The sequence below is a fragment of the Petaurus breviceps genome, unplaced genomic scaffold (genome assembly GCF_028583685.1).
Source record: "Petaurus breviceps papuanus isolate PSGF00001 unplaced genomic scaffold, PetGlider_PUasm1.0 90804, whole genome shotgun sequence".
Taxonomy (NCBI): domain Eukaryota; kingdom Metazoa; phylum Chordata; class Mammalia; order Diprotodontia; family Petauridae; genus Petaurus; species Petaurus breviceps.
Window position 1 is genome coordinate 21,541,370 of NW_027187348.1, and position 20,495 is coordinate 21,561,864.

The 20,495-nt window shown below is 38.6% G+C and overlaps 1 protein-coding gene across 4 annotated transcripts in view; it reads left to right on the plus strand.

Moving 5' to 3' along the window:
* Positions 1-20,495, plus strand: part of HIBCH (3-hydroxyisobutyryl-CoA hydrolase) — a 107,487-nt gene that overhangs the window by 82,803 nt on the left and 4,189 nt on the right. For all 4 annotated transcript variants that reach the window (XM_069070223.1, XM_069070222.1, XM_069070220.1 and 1 more), the window contains 2 exons: positions 8,674-8,793; positions 9,556-9,589. In XM_069070223.1, coding sequence (XP_068926324.1) covers positions 8,674-8,793; positions 9,556-9,589 — 154 coding nt within the window. The remainder of the gene's footprint in view (positions 1-8,673; positions 8,794-9,555; positions 9,590-20,495) is intronic.

Below are 20,495 nucleotides of genomic sequence, written 5' to 3' on the forward strand. Positions count from 1 at the left end.
TGTACTCTGCACATAAGGTGACAGCATACAGCTTCATCATACTCCTTTTCCAACTTAAACCAATTAGTTGTTCCATGTTTAGCTCTAACTGTTGCTTCTTGACCCACATACTGGTTCCTTGGGAGACAAGATGATATGGTATTCTCTTCTCTTTGAGGACTTGCCACATTTTGCTTTGATACATACAGTCAAAGACTTTAGTGTAGTCAATAAAGCAGAAGTAGATGTTTTTCTGGAACTTCCCTGTTTTCTCCATAATCCAGCAAACATTGGCAATTTGGTCTCTAGTTCCTTTGCCTCATTGAAAACCAACCTCTTCTGGTAATTCTTGGTTCATATTGCTGAAGAATCTTAAGCATAATCTTGCTGGTGTGCAAAATAAGTGCAGTTGTTCAGTAATTTGAACATTCTTTGCTATTTCCCTTCTTTAGGATTAGGATATAAACTGATCTTTTCTAATCCAGTGACCCCTGGTGAGTTTTCCAAATTTCCAAAAGTACTGAGTACAGTACTTTAACAGCATCATCTTTTAGGATTTTAAATAGCTCATTTGGAATTCTGTCACCCCCTCTAGCCTTCCTAAGGCCCACATAACTTCATTCTCCAAGAGTTCTGGCTATAGATCGTAACTATCAGTGATATTAAGATCTTTCTTGTATAGTTCTTCTTTGTATTCTTTTAATTTCTTCAATTTCTTTTCCTATCATTTTTGTCTTTTATTGTTCCTTTGACATCTCTGATTTTCTTGCAGAGATCTCGTCTTTCCCATTCTGTTTTTTCTTCTATCTCTTTGCATTGCTTATTTAAGAAGGTTTTCTTCTCTTCTTGCTATTCTCTAGAATTCTTCATTCAGTTGGGTATATCTTTCCATTTATCCTTTCCCTTTTGTTTTCCTTCTTTCCTAAGCAATTTGTAAAGCCTTATCAGATAGCCATTTTGCTTTCTCACTCTTTTTCTTTGGATTTTTTTTTGGCTGTTGCCTCCTGCACAGTATTGTGAACTTCATAGTTCTTTAGACACTCTATCTAGCAGATCTAATATCTTAAAACTATTTATCACTTCCACTTCATGTTCATAAGGGGTGTTATTTAGGTATGTTCTGATGGCTTTCCCTACTTTCTTCAATTTAAGTCTGAATTTTGCAATAAGAAGCTCTTTATCTGAGCCATAACTGACTGTGTAGAGCTTCTCCATCTTTGGATACAAAGTATATAATAAATCTGATTTCTATATTGACCATCTGGTGATGTCCATGTGAAGAGTAGCCTTTTGGAGTGTGGAAAAAGAATGTTGAAAAAAAAAGGAATTTATCTTAACAAAGCTCTATTAGTCTCTCCCTGCTTCATTTTGTACTCAAGGCCAAATTTGCCTGTTATTACAATTATCTTTTGATTTCCTTACCTTCCTTCCAAAATGTGGCATCCAGAAATGAGTAATACAGCATATAGCAGTACTGTTAGAACTGAATACTCTGTCTCTCTGTGCAATTTAGGATAACATTTTTGGAGGTTCTTTGGCACTGTTGTCTCATTTTGAGTTGACTGCAATAACACTCCCAGATCTTTTTCACATAATCTATTGTCTAACCAGGCCTCCTCTAACTTGTATTTGTTAAATTTATTTTTCTAGCTAAAGTGTAAAACTTTACATTTATTCCTATTGGGTTTCATTTTATATAGATTTGGGCCATTGTTCTACCCTATTTTATATCTTTTTTGGATCCTGACTTATCCATTGTTAGCTATTGCTCCCAACATTATGTCATCTGCAAATTTGGTGAGCATGCCGTTTATGCCCTCACTCAAGTCATCAATAAAAAAGGTTAAAAAGCACAGGGGCAAGGGCAGGTTCTTGGGGTTATTCCAGGAAGGTTTCTAGGCTATCCTATGCCAACCACTCTTTGGCTCTTGGACTCAATCAGTTCTGAATCTTCCCACCTATATTATCTAGTCTACATTCTTCATTTTGTCCACAAGGATAGCATGAGAGAATGTGTTAAATGCTTTGATCAATTCTAGGTTTACTATGTCTATAGAATTCTTCTGGTCTTGATGCTCTGTCTAAAAAGGAAATGAGGTTAGTCTGGCATGACTTATAGGTTATCATTGTTTCCCTTCCTAATGTCACACAATTATATTATAATAACACAATGCAGAATTTTTCCAGGAATAAAAGTTAGACCTGTTTGTCTGTAGTCTACAAGTTCCCTCTTCCTTTTATGGAAAATGAGGCCATTTGCTTTCCTATAATACTGAAACATGTTTCCTGTTCTCCACAGAATTTTAGAGACCACTAAAGGTGTTTCACCATTCACATTTAACTGTTCTTTTAGTACCTTAGGATACAGTTCATCTGTGCCTACTTACTTGAACTCATTGAAGGCAGCTAAGTGCAGAACTGTAAACAGGGCCCACTAGGAGTGTGCCACAGAGTGTTAATTTCCATGGGCTCCTCTTGCTATTTAGGGCCATTTGTATTTTTCCTATAGCAGTCCAGAGATCACTGTCCTCATACTGCATTAGTGTGAAACTGTTCCCTTGTTTGGCCTCTCTCTTATGGTCCCATCAATGTGACGCTCCCCTTTCATTTAATTTGCTTCCCCCTCATGCCTCCCCCACACACACACAAAAAGAAAACGCTTGAAGGAGGTACAGGTGGGTCTCTCTAGGGGAGACAGGGTACTTATTCTTGCAGAGCAATGGCATCTCTGGTTGGACAGTTCTGTGTGCTGTTACAACACCTGTTCCCCTTCATGGGACTGTGCCCTCTTCCTGCCTTGGTTCTTTTGCTGCTATTATGCCCTACAACTATCCTTTGTATCACTTTTGGCCCTGCCCCAGGTGAAATAATTTCAGTTATGTAAGTGGTCTTTACTAATGCCTCACTCACTTGTCTTAGATTTTAATTCCTTATTCACTCTTTATGTCCTATCTTAATCCAAAGTTCATTATCCTAGGGAGAGAAAATAGAAGCAAAATGACAATTGAGTAGCCCTACCTTTTCTCTGTTGTCTGTTGTTAGTGTTCCCGTCCATCCCATGTAGTGATCCTGTTCCTTCTTTGAGTTTTCTCTTGCCTCCAAAATAGCTAAACGACTACTTCTGTTGTCCATAGTATTTATTGCCAACCTCAGTTCTTCTGTAGCTTTGGGGCTTCTGACATCCCTCCAAGACTTACTCTATATTCATCTTCTGTGAGCTGTCATTGTTCCTATCTTGTAGACATGGCTTCTAAAAATATGAGTTCATTTTATATCTACCTTGATCTCCTTAAACATCTTACCATTTTTATTTTGTCAGAAGTTGTTTTTCACTTTTTTAAGAATTTCAGTCCTGAGATTTCCATCCTTCATGATTTAACTTCCCTCTTTGGCTTCTGCCTTTCCTTTGTCTGAAGCTTCAAAATCAGTTCTCTCAAAATATAAGTTGTCAGATTATGTTTTGCTCTCCTGTATCTCTGTTATGAATTCTAAGATGGAGTGGCCACTTGTCCCCAGTGTTCCTGTCATTTATGCTTCAGCAGTCAATTCCTTCTTGTTTGTAAGATTCATGTCCAGAATAGCAGTTTCCTTCTTTGCTTCATTTACCTCTTTGAAGGATAAATTGTGATCAGTACAATTCAAAGATAGATTTTTTTATTCTGCTTTTGTCAGAAAGGGAGTCCCAGTGAGATGCCTATGTAGTCGAATCACCCCTATCAATTTTATTATGTCACCTCTCTGTGCAAGGTGATTTGTTTCCCAAATCTCTTATCTATTTCCTCCTGTCCAGTTACCCTGTAATATATCCCCCCATTTTACTACTTTTTTCCATCCTTGATTGATTTGCATGTAAACGATCTCTACCATGCTTCTCCTTGAAGGGGCTCTAGCTTTCTTCTTTTTCTCAGAAAAAAATTTATTGATATCTCTTCTTTTTATATCATCTACCTTTCCTTAAAAAAAACCAGTTCAACAAAACAGATTGAAAAAAAGTCTGACGTATTTATGTTCCGTGACCATATTCCCTACTTCTGCAAAGAATCTGGCTTTCTTAATATACAATACCATACTATTGCCACCTTTAGCCATCCTTTTCCTTTTTGGATAAAGTATACTTTTTTGTAGCCTTATTCTAGTCAAGCATCCCATCCCACCAAGTCTCAATGGTCTCACCAAGTCTTTAGACCTATGAAATGAGATTTTCTGCCTTGAAACTTAGGCAGCAAGAAAGCTTTTAGGGATTTAAGGACCTGGATAGATTCTGCAAAGGGCTTAAATACACAAAGGTAGGGAAAATTGGAGTGCTGGATGCAAGATTATGATGCATATTTATCTGAAAAATTTAGCAAGAAAATGGAAAGAGACCTTAAACTACATTGATAGAGGCCTAATGTCATGACAGAATGAGGATTGTAGCAGCTCTGCTATCTCTCTTCACTGTTTAGGCTGTATCTGAAGTTCTGTGTTTGGTTATGGATGGCAGCTTTTAGGAAGACCATTATTTATGTTAGGATATAGAAGAAGAAGAAAAAGGCCACTGGGAGAGCTAAAAAGACTAAAAACTGTGACCTAGGCCCATGAAATTCAGTTAAAAGAAAGGACCAGGGATATTTAGTTTGGGGCAGAGAATATTTGTTGAGATGTGATAACTGTGTCCAAATTTTTGAAGGATTTTCACACAGAATAGGGATTAGATTTGTTCTGCTTGGCCCCTGGATACAGATTGAGGGTAGAAGTTCCAGAAGAGACCGATTTCATCTCAGTATAATGAGACACATCATAATAATAAGTTGTCCCAAAAGTATAACGGGCTACCTTGGGAGACAGTGGATTCCTTGGCACTAGAGGTTCCCAGTCATTCAGGCTGAATGACTCCTTGTGAGGGATGTTGTAGACAGGATGCTTATGTTTCTATGGGTTGAACTAGATGACCTTTGAAGACCGAATATTTTGATTTTGTGGAATAAAACATGTGAAGATTAGCTCATTTTCCTATAAGACAACTTTATATAATGTCCCTTTTAAAAGGGAAAGTGAAAGATGCCAAAGGGTTTTGCAAAAAAAACAAAAAGAATTTTCATGTTAAGAAGTGTGCTATGCTTTTGCTGAAGGTGCCTATTAGTCTTTGTTGGTTATTGCTGTAAATAAGAGCAATTTCATTTAATAGCAATTCCAGGGGACATAATGTGTCTCTAGAAAAAGGGTAATTTATGATGCATACTTAAGCTAAAATGCAGCAATTAAGGAGTCCAGCATAGAATGTGACTATAGGCCGTTGATAGTTACATGAAATTTCTAAGAGAAAGAAGTAGAAATTTTTCCAGTTACTTGCTTTTTTTTTTTGAGCAATTGGGGTTAAGTAACTTGCTCAAGGTTACACGGCCAGTTATTTCTGGGTGTGGTGCTAAGTATCTGAGCCCAGATTCAATCCCCAGGTCATCCCGACACTGGGGCAGGTGCTCTTAAAGTTACTTGCTTTTAAAATTTTTAACTATTCAGTGAATATATCACTTACTTTTGGTTATATCTCATGGGACTTTATGAGTATCATTAAATAGCAGCCATGGCAGCCTTAGAATACAATCTTTGCATTTTATTTAAAATAATAATACTTTTTTCTGTTAGTAGAAAAGCACATTTAACAGGAAATAGCAATTCAAGAGAAATTGACTAAGTGCTTACTTTTTTGCAAGGAACATCTTTGAGGGTAAGGACTGGATATTTTTGTTTTTTGGTCCTAATATTCCCAGTGTCTATCACCTAGGAGATACTTAATAAGTGCTTATTGAAGTGAAAGTTCTGTAGTGGATGTTGAACTGTTATCACAAGTTAAATAATGACATTCTATCTGCCCTGAAGTTCCTTGGATAAGAAGGGAGAAAGAATAGTATTTGCTTAAATGAAGCATATTTTTGTCATCTGTAACGAGAAAATAGACTTTTTGTATAATCTCTGTACCCTCCTCCCAAAAGGGTAAAAGCAAAATTTTATATTTCCATAAAGCACTATTTTTCAACAGGTGGGTTTTAGTTTTTTCCCTGTTGGTCTTTTACTTACACTAGCTATCAGTCTGAAAATTTGTATAACAGAATTATGTGTTTATATGTGTGTACACATATGTAATTATGTTACAGATCTTTATGTAATTACAGGCATTGATATACATAGATATTTATGTGTAAGATTATTTTTATTTGCTGCTTTGTGACTATTCTGAATTCCTATGAAAACCATACTTCTTAAGTATAGTTTGTTGAATCTGATGAAAAAACTTTGTGAACTGATAGGCTATTATAGTGATTATGGTGCCTAGGCTAAATTTAAACCTTTGTAGTAACCATTGGAATCCTGACTTTACAGTTTTTTCCACAGGACCTTTCAGAATCCATCAAAAATTAAATTACCTGTTTGTATGCATGCATATACAGAGGTCTATTCCAAACAAAGAGAAAACAAGAACATCATCATGGAGCAAGATAGGCATATTATTACTTCACTGTGTTGTGTGTGTTTCAAAGAGGACCATGGCATCAGGGAAGTGATGACATGACTTGCAGTTGACTTTGATTTGAGTGAGGGAGGGCTGTACAAGGTCAAAGACTCACTTTCTCCTCCAGAGTCATCTGGATCCAGTGCCCAGATATTCTTCAGGATGACTGGAGATGACCTAGGATGCAATGGGAGACCTTGGCCCTTTTAGGCTAAGGCTTTTTCATGTACTTACTTAGAGTGAGGTCATGCCCATTCAGTGAATAGGCCTCTTTAAGAAGTGGGTCAAGGGATGGCTCCTTTAATTTGGAAAAAAAAAAAAAAAAAAAGAAAAAATCAAGCAAAAATCATTAAACATTTGTGGATTGGGAAAAGGTCAAGTCAGGACCTTTTTAGTTTTTTTTTAATTAGTTTGTTAATGTCATCAAGATGTAATGGTTTTCATGAACTGACCAGATATGAAGTACTAATCCTGAGCAGTTCTAGCTTAGTAATTTTAACAATTTTCTGAATAATTAATAAAGTATTTTCATAGGTTTCCCCAAAGCAGGCATGCTGAACATCCAGTCTGCTGTATAATTAGTTCTCTCTTTACTTTGATCTGACTCACAAGAACATAACATTGCTGTAAAAGTCTTTCGTAAAGATATAGTGGTCTTAGAGAAAGAAGGTGGAATGAGAGGTCAGGGAATAACTCAACTCCTCAATTATACCTCCTTCTTCATGGATAGATTAAAATGACCTGAAATATAAAGAAAAAATTTTTTTTTAAGTTAAATAACAGAATAACCATAAAGTATTTTGGTCAAGTACCATAATTTTTTTTTGGTTAAATTTTCTTTAATTAGTAAAAATCTAATTCTTTCTCTCCAACTTCCCTCCCCTCTCACATTGAAAAATAAAGAAAAACAATACCCTTGTAACAAATGTGTAACTATGCAAATAAATTCTCACTTTGGCATTGTCTAAAAAAAAATCTATGTCTTGGTATGTGCTCTGGGTCCATCCCCTCTCTGCCTGTAGAAGAAATCATATTAGAGATTTCTACAGCAAGAATAATATATAAAGAAAAGAAAAGAAAACAAACAAGCGGAGGGAAAGTCTCTCTATTATGATGAACAAATGTGATATTATTAAAAGATCACTAAGAGAATTTACCACCAGCAAGGTAATTTTGATCAGCAGCTAAAGTTCCACAAATGGACTTTGTGTAATGGTTGGTTGTAGGAAAGTTGAGTAAATGTCATCAAGACTATGTTAGAAAAACTGGGATCTGAACTCTGGTAGCTTATAAATAATGTACTGTCCTCTGCCCATTTAGTCTTTTTATGGGTGCAGTATTAATTTATGTAGTTTAACTTGAGAATGCAACTGAGACCTGCAATCCCTGATTAGAATTTTCTATTTCTGGACTTAGTGGGAAATTCCTTCAGCTCAATAAGCTAAAAATCATCACCAAAAGTTCTTGTGGCGGTCATTCATTAACAGACTATGCAAACTTTATACACACACACACACATATATATGTATATATATTTTGCAACTGCAAATCAGAGGCTGATCTTAATATATATTAAGTCTGTTAGAACTCCAGTTAGTCTTTTTATTATAACGATAATAGCAGACATTTACATAGCACTTTACAGTGCTCTTTGTAGACATGTATGATCTCACTTGAGTCTCACTTGACCACATGAAGTAGGAGCAATTATTATCTCCATTATCCAAATTAGAAAACTGAGGGTGTGAGGCCACACAAAAGTTATGGCTACACACGTGTAGTAACATCATCTACGAACATGAAAAGAAATGGAGGTATTACAATTATGTTGTCATGTCTATAATTTTTGGTGCATTGAATATTTGAAGAGATGATAGCACTTATACAGGTGCTTTAAGGTTTGTAAAACACTTTTAATGTTATTTCATTTTATTCTCACAACAACTATGTGAAGTAGTTGCCGTTATTTCCATTGCACAGATGAGAAAACTGAGGTGGAGAGCAATTAAGTGACTTACCTAGGGTCCTGCAACGAAAAAAGTTTCAAGTACAATTTGAACTCGGGTCTTACTAGCTCCAAGTCTAGTACCATCCATTAAACCATTTTGTTGCAAATAAAGGATATGTGCAGACAAAGATTATGTTGATTTAATAGAGCTGGTAAAGAGACTATAAATATGTATTTAACCCTTTTATCTCAACAGACAATTAAAAAACTGTCTCCAACCTCTTTAAAGATCACATTAAGACAAATAACGGAAGGATCTTCAAAGAGCTTACCAGAAGTGTTAACTATGGAATATAGGCTGAGTCAAGCATTATTGGTAAGAATTTCTGAGTGCCTGGGACCTTGGAAGCACAACATGTTCAACAGTCAGTAGATGTTTATTAAGTACCTACTGTGTGCTCGCCCATAAGAGTGACTGTCTTTGGTTAAGGGGAGAGATTGCTCTTAGTGCTGCCATTCATGGCTTTATATCAAGCAGTTATGTTCTTATGAAATAGCAAGTCTATGTTATCTGGGAACAAAGCATTAATAGCATTGTTTTTATTATTGAAAAATACTGTTCTGAGTATATTTTAAAAGTAGATCGCATAATCACCCATGCCATGTTCTTACAGACCTGTTTATTTTGTGGAAAGAAGACCCACATTTGACTATTTCAGTATCCTCCTGTCATGCCTCCCACCAGTGGAAGACCCTGACAGACAGGATCCTATCTCTATCTCTGCGTTGTGCACGGTGCCTGTTGAATGAACATTTTGCTGTAAAAGGAACGAATCAGTCATTTTTGGAGATGTGTGATTATCACCAAAAAGAAATGTACTGTTTAATCTATAAGCTCCCCCTCCCCCCAAGAAAACAAACAAAGTAACTTGGGGGGGGGTTAAGAATTTAATAATAAAAAGTAACCAGTTCGTTTTCCTCTTCTCTGCCAACAATTTAGCCCAGTTCATGACTAAAGGGGATATTTTTATCTTTCATTTAATCAGAAACAAGATTATATTAACTGTGTCTTGAAAATTTTGTGTTTCAAAATGTCCATAATATTACCTAAGTTCATCTCTATTTCTTTAACTTTCAGAGAGGCCATGACTTTTATGAAGGTGTTCGAGCAGGTGAGGAAACAATTATTTTTCCTTTTTTTTTTTACTGGAAAACTTTGTTGTAGGTGGAGTGGGATAGCTGGACATAGTTTAGATGATTCTAGTTTTGTTGGCAGCATCTAAAGCATCATAGTCTGGAGCAAGTTGGACATAGGCCTTCTTCTCTCCATCAGACTGGATCAGTGTGTTGACCTTGGCTACGCCCGCTTGATCTGATGCTTTTGGCCTTGATGTCCACAATGAAGACTAGGGTGTTGTCCTCAGTCTTCTTCACAGAACACTCACTGGTCAAGGGGAACTTAATGATGGAACAGTGATCAAACTTGTTTCTCTGAGGGGTACTTTTTTTTCCTTTTTTGGAGGGGGGAGAGGTGAGGCTGTTGGGGGTTAAGTGACTTGCCCAATGTCACATAGATAGTAAGTGTCAAGTATCTGAGGCCATATTTGAACTCAGGTCCTCCTGACTCCAAGGCCACTGCTCTATTCACTGCATCACCTAGCTGCCCCCTGTGGGGTACTTTTCTGAGGGTATTTTGACTGCCTTCAAAGTCTTAGCATCTTCAGTCACCACAAGGTGAGGATTTTTTGGATCTTTTTGTGGCTTGAGACACCCTTCAACACCACCTTCTTGACCTTCAAGACCTTGGACTTGGCCTTCTGTCTTGAGGGGGATAGTGGCTTCCTTCTTTGCCTTTGGCGCCATTTTGGGAAAAGGGCAATTATTTTTCCTTCTTGATGGATATATAAGATTAAGATTGGGGTTAGACTGGTAATGCATGCTTTGGTCAGAGATGTGACAGTTTGTCAGTGACAGTTTATCTTTTCTCAGGCTAGCAAAGTACTTCATCAGTACTACCCATCAGATAACTTAAAGGAGACCTCATCTTCCAGTATTGAGAGTGTTTAAAAAATATAACTCACCTGGTAACTACCATGGTTGATGTTAAGAAAGCTAAACTTGCTCTTAGGGCCTAGTGCTGTTAGGTACAATATGAGCTCATTAACTTACTCATTTCCATCATCCCAGGAGCTACAGAAGGTGACTATGTAGGTGTGTGGGCACAGACTTAAAGTACAAATAAAATTCTTATTTTTCTTTATTCTTTCACATACAATCCAGAACAGAGCTATATCATCCAGTTGCTGATCACACCTTTTGTGTCCTCACTGTTCACGGATGTGTCCAATAAATCTTGGGCTACATGTAGCCAAAGGTCACCAACATGCCTCAGGCCTGAAGCTTTGAGGCACACATCCTCACTCCATTTTCCCCACCCCGTACCCTTAACTGCACTGTCTTCCTTCTTCCCAATGATTTCAAGGCTTTAGGGAAATAAAAAGTAGGATTTTACTACAAAAGAAAGGCTGGGGATGCTGGCTTAGAAATCAGTCAGTGCAGGGGTTCCTAACCTTTTTAGTGTCATAGACCACTTTGACAGTCTGGCAAAGCTTATGGATCCCTTCTCAGAGTAATGTTTTTTTTGAAAAATCAAAATGGAAAGAAATACTAAATTTTAGTTAGAAGTTAATGAAAGCAGTGGGCAGCTAGGTAGCACAGTGGATAGAGTGCCAGGCCTAGAATCAGGAAGATTCATCTTTCTGAGTTCAAATCTGGCTTCAGACACTTACTAGTTGTGGGACCTTGAGAAAGTCACCTAACACTGTTTGTCTCATGAAATGAGCTTACCTGTGAAATGAGCTGGAGAAGAAAATGACAAACTACTCTAGTATCTAAACCCCAAGTAAGCTCTTGAAGAGTCAGACACAAGAGATACAACTAAACAATAACAGCAACAGTGAAAGTAAAAATGTAATTTTATTTTTTACTGCTCATCCAAGTTCTTGGATCGCCAAGGACACCATATAAGAACACCTATTCAAGGACAGTCAAAGGACCTCCTTTGTTTGGCCTTTAAAAGCCTACACGCTCTGATCGTGGCCCACTCTTTTAGTCTTATTTCATATATACTGTGTTCCAGCCAAACTGGTTTACTTGTTGTTTCTCATACATGACCTTATATTCTCATCTTCATGTGTTTATAAGTGCTCATTGCACTCCCTCCCCACCTTCACCTCTTAGAATCCCCTACTTCCTTCAAAGTTCAGCTTCAGTACTATCTCCCAAAGGAAACATATCTCAGTGCCCTTCAGTGGCTACTGCTCTCCCCATTAGAAATTACATTATGTATTTTCTGTTTGATTTTTTGTATACAGATTTATTCCTGAGAGAAAATAATCACCTTGAAGAAGGGAGTATTTCATTTTTGTCTTTATTATCTCCAGAGCCTGGTACATAGTTGGCAGTTAATAAATGTTTGCAATTAACAGAATGAATAAAAGAGGAAAGAATCATAAAGACAGTAGGGAAATTATTGTATTAAAAGTCAGAGGGGCGTGAATAGAGCACCACCCTGGAGTCAGAAGGATCTGAGTTCAAATGTAGCATCAGACACTTAACACAAAAACTAGCTGTGTGACCTTGGGCAAGTCACTTAACCCCAATTGCCCTCCAAAAAGCAACAAAAAAAAAAGTCAGAGGAGGACAAAAAAGAGAAAATGGAAATGAAAGGAGGAGCAGGAATAGAACTAAAGAAAACATGGAATAGTGAAAGGATGAGTAGGAAGAAGAAAGTAGGGGCTAGGACATGAGCAGATGAGAGATGGAAGGAGAAACAGGAAGGGAAGGAAGAGAAAAGTGCTATTCATTCTTTTCTTTCCAGAAAAGGAAAGAGATGGGGATGGGGGTGGGGTCTGTGTGGTAAGATTGGGTATATTTTGAGGCCATCTTTATAAACACTAAAATTATGTTGAATCTGCCCAAAACTATTAAAATGGGCCATACTTGCACTCTATATTATTCATTTTATTTCTGTCTTCCATCCAGAAGAGGAAATTCAGAAAGAACAGAACCTTTAGACACCTTTTAAACCTGAATGAATGGAACAAATGGCTTTGATAGTGCCTCTCTGTATGATAACTCAGCCACCTTTATTTATCTTAACAAATTATGTCATTTGCCAATATTTTAGAAAATGAGAATCATTTTAGAAAATAGGGACATGTAATAACATGTGTTTTATAAGGCCAATTATTTCATAAATAAACTCATTAATTAGTAACTTTGTAACTCCTTAGATTCCAGTCCCCCCAGGCCTGGAAATATTTATTTTGACCTGAAAGGAATTTAAAGAATCTAAATTCCTAAAACACCAGGCTTTGGCATGTAAATGGTAAACAATGATTCACTACTCCTTTAGAGTCTCTCATATTTCTGGTGTAGAGCAGAAAGACAAAGGCACTGAGTTAAAATGTAGGGCTAAATGAACAGATGTACTACACCAGCTGTCCTTGTGAACCGCGCCCTCTCAAAGGTCTAGCTTTGTTTATAATTCACTTCAGAGCATAAGCAAAAAATGCTCATTTCTTTTAAAAGAAAAACAGAAAATAAAGTATCTACTCACATAGCAAACTAGTTGAAACAGAAAAGCAGTCTTATAGCTTTTCTTGTCTTTGACATCTACTGCATATATTGCAACCAAATAAAACCATCATTCTTTATTCCCCTACTTTGATACTTTGAAAGGGTCATAATATCATTGGTATGGGGATTGTTTCTTTTCACTCAACCACAGTCCTCCACACATTAGTAAAGAGTCTTCATAAATTGTTCTGGACAAAAATTCTGCCTAATGGAGACCACCAGCAGACTGTCTTCAGTGAGCTAGGACAGGCCTCAGGTGACAAGCACACTTTAGTGTGTAAGACCCACTGCCACTCATGCTTCCAGGGCAAAATCTCAGAAAATCCAGCAATACCTGCAGGCCACGATTGGACATTATGGTGAGACTTTAAAGGCAGAGCTGGAACAAGCCCTGGGCTGCTGGGGCTTTGTCCCAGTGTGGCAGATTTAGAGGGTACAAGAATTTAGCACATGTCCTTCAGTAGAGTAGAATGGAATGTGTAGAGGCCTCAAGCTCTGATGCTGGCTGGGCAATGGTGAGTTTAGCAGCATAAGGCAGTAGGCTGGAGCCTTTTTACCCCTTCTCTTCTCCCTCTGTTCCATAAAGAAATTTCCAGTCTACCATATTCCTTTGCTAGGGTTTTTCCTTCCCTCTTTTTCTTCTCTCATGCACTTCCTCCACAAGCAGAGCAGCAGCATTTCTCCCAAGTGAGTGTAATCATCTTATCATAATTCTCCTCTCATAAGGAAGAAGCCTCTGTGGAAGTAGACTATAGGATCCCAAATTCTATAACCCGATTAGATTTTCGGAGGTCTCTTACAGCTCTGTGATTCTGCTTCCTAAGTCACTATAGTAATTACTGTATCTCAATCACTCGTATTATTTTTACCTTTTGTGCTACTGAGTCAGTTTGAGGACACCTATCATGCTGCTTCATCAGTTTGGTGCCAGTTGCCCCAAGTGCTGAAATTGCTGGTTATGGTTGTGTTACTCCTTTACTTCTTTTATAGAAGTTTGGCATGATTATGAGAGTTCATTTACTACCTCAATTGTACTTCCTGGAACATTCTGACCCATTTATACTCCACAGAAGCTCCTTCTTTAATACAGCTTTATAAAATAAAGGCACTATTCTGGCAGTGCTGTACAGAATAACCCTCTTATCCCTGGTGGCAGAGAAAAATAAAAGCAGGTCATGTTAGCAGAAATGGTAAGCCAGCACATGTTTCATAATGGAATATGACCCAATAGGCAACTTATGGGATGCTCTCCAAAAGCTAAGTCAATAGGTGAGGAATTAATCACAGGGAATATAGATACTGCTATTTAAACTAAAGGAAGGGGATGGCCAGAATCTGGTGAATTCTGCCCTTTGGGGTTTATACTTTGGAAAAAATGAAAATAATTTGAACTAGTTACTTTATTACAATGAATTCAACATAATCTTAGGAAAATAATGGGATTATCCATTCTTATCAGGGAAGAAATACCAAAGTAGAAAAGAGGATATTCAGGATTGTCCTGTTTTACCTCTATTCTTCTTTCTGTCTTTCCTTCCCTTCGTTCCCTAGGAGGTAGCTGCCTTTGTATGTTTACTTAGGTTTGGAGGAAGGTACACACACACACACACACACACACACACACACAACACACACACGACATGTATGCACATACTTATATGTATCTATAGACATGTTTATGATATATACATACATGTACATATCTTATATGTTTTTTTTTCATAAAGAAGAATCTCAAACTGTCCAAGTGAAACATGAGACTCCTAAGGGAACAGTTCTGAACTGCAACATTTGCCTTTTTTCAGTATTGGTAAAATTCTTCACAACATTAATGCTGGGCACATGCCCCCCTCCTACTTCTCCTTGCAGAGATAACAAAGAGACTACCTCAGTTTATAGTCCCTTGAGGGGTAGTGTGTGACTATGCTGAGTGATGACTGCAGTGAAATAGGAGAAATGGTGGAGACGCAGAGAGAACTGAGAGTGAGTTGCAAGGCCCACTTTTTCGGGAAGGAATTCACCCCATTTGATTATGCATGAGGTAGCCAGGATACGATTTCTTTAGGATGGCAGTTGCTTTTCTGAAAGTGCAGAGTAGGAGGCTCAGTGTATCGTACTTGAACGTTCCTCTCCCTGAGCATTTTTATGAACTGATAAAAGCCCTGATTTCACTGTAGCCTGATGGAGGCCTGGCAGCTTTCAGCATCCCAAAAGGGGCTAATCTGAAGGAAGCCTTATTCTATAAACTTGTTTCTTTTCTTTTCTTTTTTTAAAAGCGTTTGGGGTTAAGTGACTTGCTCAAGGTTACACGGTCATTTCTGGGTGTGGTGCTAAGTATCAGAGCCTGGATTCGATCCCAGGTTATCCCGGCACTGGGGCCAGTGCTCTTACTCACTGAGCCACCTGGCTGCCCCTAAGTTGTTTCTTTTCAATGTTATTTCATTGAAATTATTGTACTCGTTTATTTTAAAGGTAATGAGCACTCAACTTAAACTTGAGTTTATTCGTTTGCATTCTAAATTCAAAATGTTTTTAGGTAAAACATTTTGCATTTTTTGGTAGGGATTTCTGTTAAATCAACATTTTTGTTGTATTTCATCACTAGAAATCTCTTACTATGTATTATTTTTAGAAACTTGTACAAGTCATAATTACTTAGGAAGTTCATTCTTTCCTATTCATATTTTACCAAAATAAATAAGCCATTAAAAAAAAGTTCTTCCCCTGTAATAGAACCTCCCTTGTAACAAGAAAAAAAATAATTGAGCAAAGCAGATTGTGACAGTGACAGAATAAGCAATCTATTCTGGTAGTAAATTCTCCCCACCCCATTACCTAGAGGAAGGAGGTATGTTTTATCTGTCTTCTGGAATCTCTGTTGGCCATTGCATTTAATCTGAGGCCGCCTGCCTCATAGTACCTGGTAGTGTTGTTTTCATTTATATCATTGTCATTATGTACATTATTCTGTTTCTGCTTTCTTTTTTCTTCATATCACTTTCATTTCCAAATATCTCCTCTGCCTTGCTCCAAAAATAACCTTCCCTTGTAACAAAGAATGTAAAAGGAAGAGGGAAAAAAAAGTTCAGTGAAATTAAATGGCCTATCAAGCAGTCTGACATTACATGCCATGTTCCACAGCTGCTCTGCAGAGAATGAAGAGAAGGTACATTTTCTCACCTTTTGGGGGCCAAACTTGGTTATATTAGGGAAGGAAAGAAAGGGAATGGAACAAGCATTTATTAAATGCCTACTATTTGTCAGATATCGTGCTAAGTGCTTTACAAATATTATCACAGCAACCTTGGGAGGTAAATATTATTATCCCCATCAGACAGTTGAGGAAAATGAGGCAGACAGAGGTTAAGCAACTTTCCAGCGTTGCACTCTGGTAAATGTCCAAGACCACATTTGAATTCAGCTCTTCCTCCCTCCATGCCCGTCTCTCTCTTCACTGTGCCCCCTAGTTGCCCCTAAATTACCCAGCATTTAGTTTGTTTTTCCTTTTTCCACATATAACATGGTCATTGCACATATTGTTTTACAGGTTCTGCTTTCTTCACTTTGCATTAATTTATACAGATCTTGCCATGTTTCTTTGAATTCTTCATATTTGTTGTTTCTTAAACTTCAGTGATATTTTATGGCCTCACAGTCATAGCATCGTTTGTTCGGCTATTTGTCATTTGATAGCCTCAAACTTTGTTTCCAATGTTATTCTATCATAGAAGGTGCTATGTCTGTTTAGATACAAAAGGAGGCAAAAGACAGCCTTGGCCTCATGGAGCTTACAGTCTAATGGGGAAGATGGCAAATGAACAAATAAATATACACAAGCTTATATACAGGATAGGAATAACAGAGGGAAGGCACTAAGATTAAGAAAGGTTGAGAAAGTTTTCCTGTATTAGATGGGATTTTAGTTTGGACTTTGTAGCGCCAATGCAATATTTATAGCGCCCTCAATCATGATAAAGACTGTGACTATAAATATCGAATGATGTTAGATCACAAAATATACCAAACTCTCCATATAGAGGTATAGAACTGAAACATTTATTTAGATACCAGAAAACGGAATCCCAAAACCAGTAAGCCAATTCCATCATAATAGTAAAAAAATTAACAAGTAGGGGGTGGCTAGGTGATGTAGTGAGTAGAGAGAGAACCGGCCTCCTGGAGGCAGGAGGACCTGAGTTCGGATTCAGCCTCAGACACTTAACACACACACACAAAAACCTAGCCGTGTGACCTTGGGCAAGTTACTTAATGCTAATTGCCCTCCAAAAAGAGAAAAAAAAATTTAACAAGCCATAAAACACAGAGAGCCATGCCATCCTTCAGCCTTCCCACAAACCAATACAAGATCAATAATTACTCACAAACCTCTCTATCTTCTTGCCCGAGCACCTCTCTCTCCCACCATCTGGCTGGCTCTGGCTCCCAGCTTCCTGTGGGCTCTGCTTCCCTCCAGCAAACTCCTCCCACCACAGGCTCCATGTGATTACATTCAGCTTATCGGGGGGCAGAGTTTACTTTTGGAGCAGGGGAGGTCCTCAAACTCCCCCATAGGTCTATTAAGGGGCAGGGAAGATCTTCAAATTCCCATTCTCATTACAGACTTAAAGGAAGCCATGGAAGTCAGTAGGTGGAGATGAGGAGAGAGGCATTCCAGGAAGGGGAGGTAGGTAGAGAAAATATCTAAAGCTGAGAAATGGAGTGTCTCCTCTTGTTTGTGGAACAGCCAGGAGGTCAATGTCACTAGATCACAGCATAGGTGGTGGGGAGTAACACAGAAGACAAAAGGTTATGAAGGGCTTTGAAGGACACATAGAACATCTTGTATTTGATTCTGGAGGTGATAGAAAGAATTTATTAAGTGGAAGACTGACATGGTCAAACTTGGATTTTAGGAAAATCACTTTAGTGGATTAATGGAGGATGGAATAGATTGAGGAGACTTGAGAAAGGCAGACCCGCCAGCAGCTAGTGCAGTAGTCCAGGTGTAAGGTGATAAGGGCCTGCACCAGGGTGGGGGCAGTGTCAGAGAAGAGGAGGCGGCATATTCAAGAAATGCTGCAAAAAATGAAATTGACAGGGCTTGGCAACAAATTGGGTATGGGAGCTGAGGGGCTGAAGTTGTGAGCCAGAGAGGATGTTGTTACCCCCAGAAGTGGTTGGGAAGGTAGGAGGGGGAAAGGGTGTCAAGGGAAAGACAATGAGTTCTGTTTTGGACATACTGAGTTTTAAGCTGCCTATTGGACATCCAGGGCTGGTGGTGCAGTGGATAGAGTGCTAGGCCTGGAATCAGGAAGATCTAAACTTAAATTCAGCATCACACCCTTACTAGCTGTGTAACCTGAAGCAAGTCTGACTTCCCCGTTTGCCTTAGTTTTCTCATCTATAAAATGAGCTGGAGAAGGAAATAGCGAAACACTCCAGTATCTTGCCCTTGAAAACCCCAAATGGGGTCCTGAAGGGTTGGACACGACTGAAATGACTCAACAGCAGCAACAATTGGACATCAAGTATGAGATGTCTGGAAGTCAATTGGAGATGCAATTGGAGGTCGGCAGAGAGGTTAGGACAAGTTAAGTAGGTCTGAGAATTGTCAACTTCAAGATGGTAATTAAATCCATGGAAGCTGATGAGATAACCAGGTAAAGTAGTATAGAGGAAGAAGAGGATCCAGGACCAAACCCCAAGGGACCCCTACAGTGAGGGGGTGGGATCTAGAGAAAGATCCGACAAAAGAGACTAAGAAGAATGGGTCACATAGGTAGGAGGAGAACCAAGAGAGAGTAGTATCCTGAAAACTTAGAGAAGAGAATAACGGGGAGGAAAGGGTGGCCAGCAGTGTCAAAGGCTGCAGGGGAGTCAAGAAGAATGAGGACTGAGAAAAGGCCATTGGCTTTGGCAGCTTTGGAGAGAGCAGTTTTGGTGGAATGATAAAAATTGAGAGCCAAATTGTAAGGGGTTAAGAAAAGAATGAGGGAAGAAAGTGGTGGCCACCTGCTTCAGATGGGCTTTTTCATGGAGTTTAGCCACAAAGGGTAGAAGAGTTAAAAAATTATGGCTAGCAGGATTGGAAGGATCAAGTGAAGATTTTTTTTTCAGGATAGGAAAAACATGAGCATGTTTGTAGTCAGTAGGGAATGAGCTATTGTCAAGGAGAGATTAAAAGAGATAGAAAAGGGCCAGTCTTTAGGAGGAGATGGGATGGAATGGGATCACTTGAAGGCAGAAGGCTGAACGGAAGGAATAAGGCTACCTCATCTTGTGAGAGAGGGGTGAAGGAGGAGATAATGGCAGAAAGTCTCTAAGTGATAGGAGATGGAGAAGAGAGGAGAGAGGGAGTTCATGGTGAATGGCCTGGATTTTTTTTCACTAGCACTTGAGGAGAGACCTCATGAAAGACTTCATGTAAAAGATGGTTCTTGAACTGGCTCATGAATGAAGAGAGGGATCCTTTGAGGCGATCAGGAGAAAAGCAAGTTTAGCTGGATTGCAAAGTACAGGAAAGATGAAATGTTCAGTGATGCTGGAAAGATAGGTTGGGGTCAGGTTGTGAAGGGTTTCAAAAGCTAAACAAAAAAATTTATATTTTATCCTAGAGACAATAGGAAGCCACTGGGGTTTATTGAGTGGTAGATCCGAAGTCAGTACTTAGATGAGTAGTCCGATCTGTACTTAAAGAAATATTTTTTTTGGCATCAACGTGGGAAGTGGTCAGAAGTAGAGGAGAGGCTTGAGGCAGGGAGATGAATTGGGAGTATGTTGTGATAATCTAGATGAGAGGTGCGAAGGCCCTGAATGAAAGTGGTACTGGTGTGATTAGAGAGAAGAGGTCCTGATGATAGGATATGTGTGTTGTGGATGTAGAAGTAGCAACTGATTGGATATGTGGGATGAGGGAGAATGTGGAATTTGCTAAGGTAATGAACCTGGAAGACTGGAAGGATGGTGGTAACTTGGATAGAAGTAGGAAAATTTGGAAGAGAAAAAGATTTTGGGAGAAAGACTGAGTTTACTTTTGGACTTGTAGAATTTGAGGTATTGCCAGAATATCTCATATGAAATGTGCAATAGACAACTGGTAATGTGGGACTGAAGCTCAGGGGAGAGACTGGGTGTGGATAGATATGAGTCATCCACATAAAGATGATAATTAAGCCCATGAGGTAATAGGAGACAGACAGACAGACAGAATAGGGCCTAGGAAAGAGCCTTTGGAGAAGAACCACAATTAGGGGGTTGTGTGATAAGGATGAGGAGCCAAGAAAGGACGTGCAGAGAGTGGTCGAGTAGGAAGAAAACCAGGAGAGAGTAGGAGCATAGTGTCATGAAAACACAGAAAGGAGGGAGTATCCGGGAGGAGGGTTTGGACACGTGTCAGATACAGTGATCAGATAAATCAAGAATGATGGGAACTGAGAA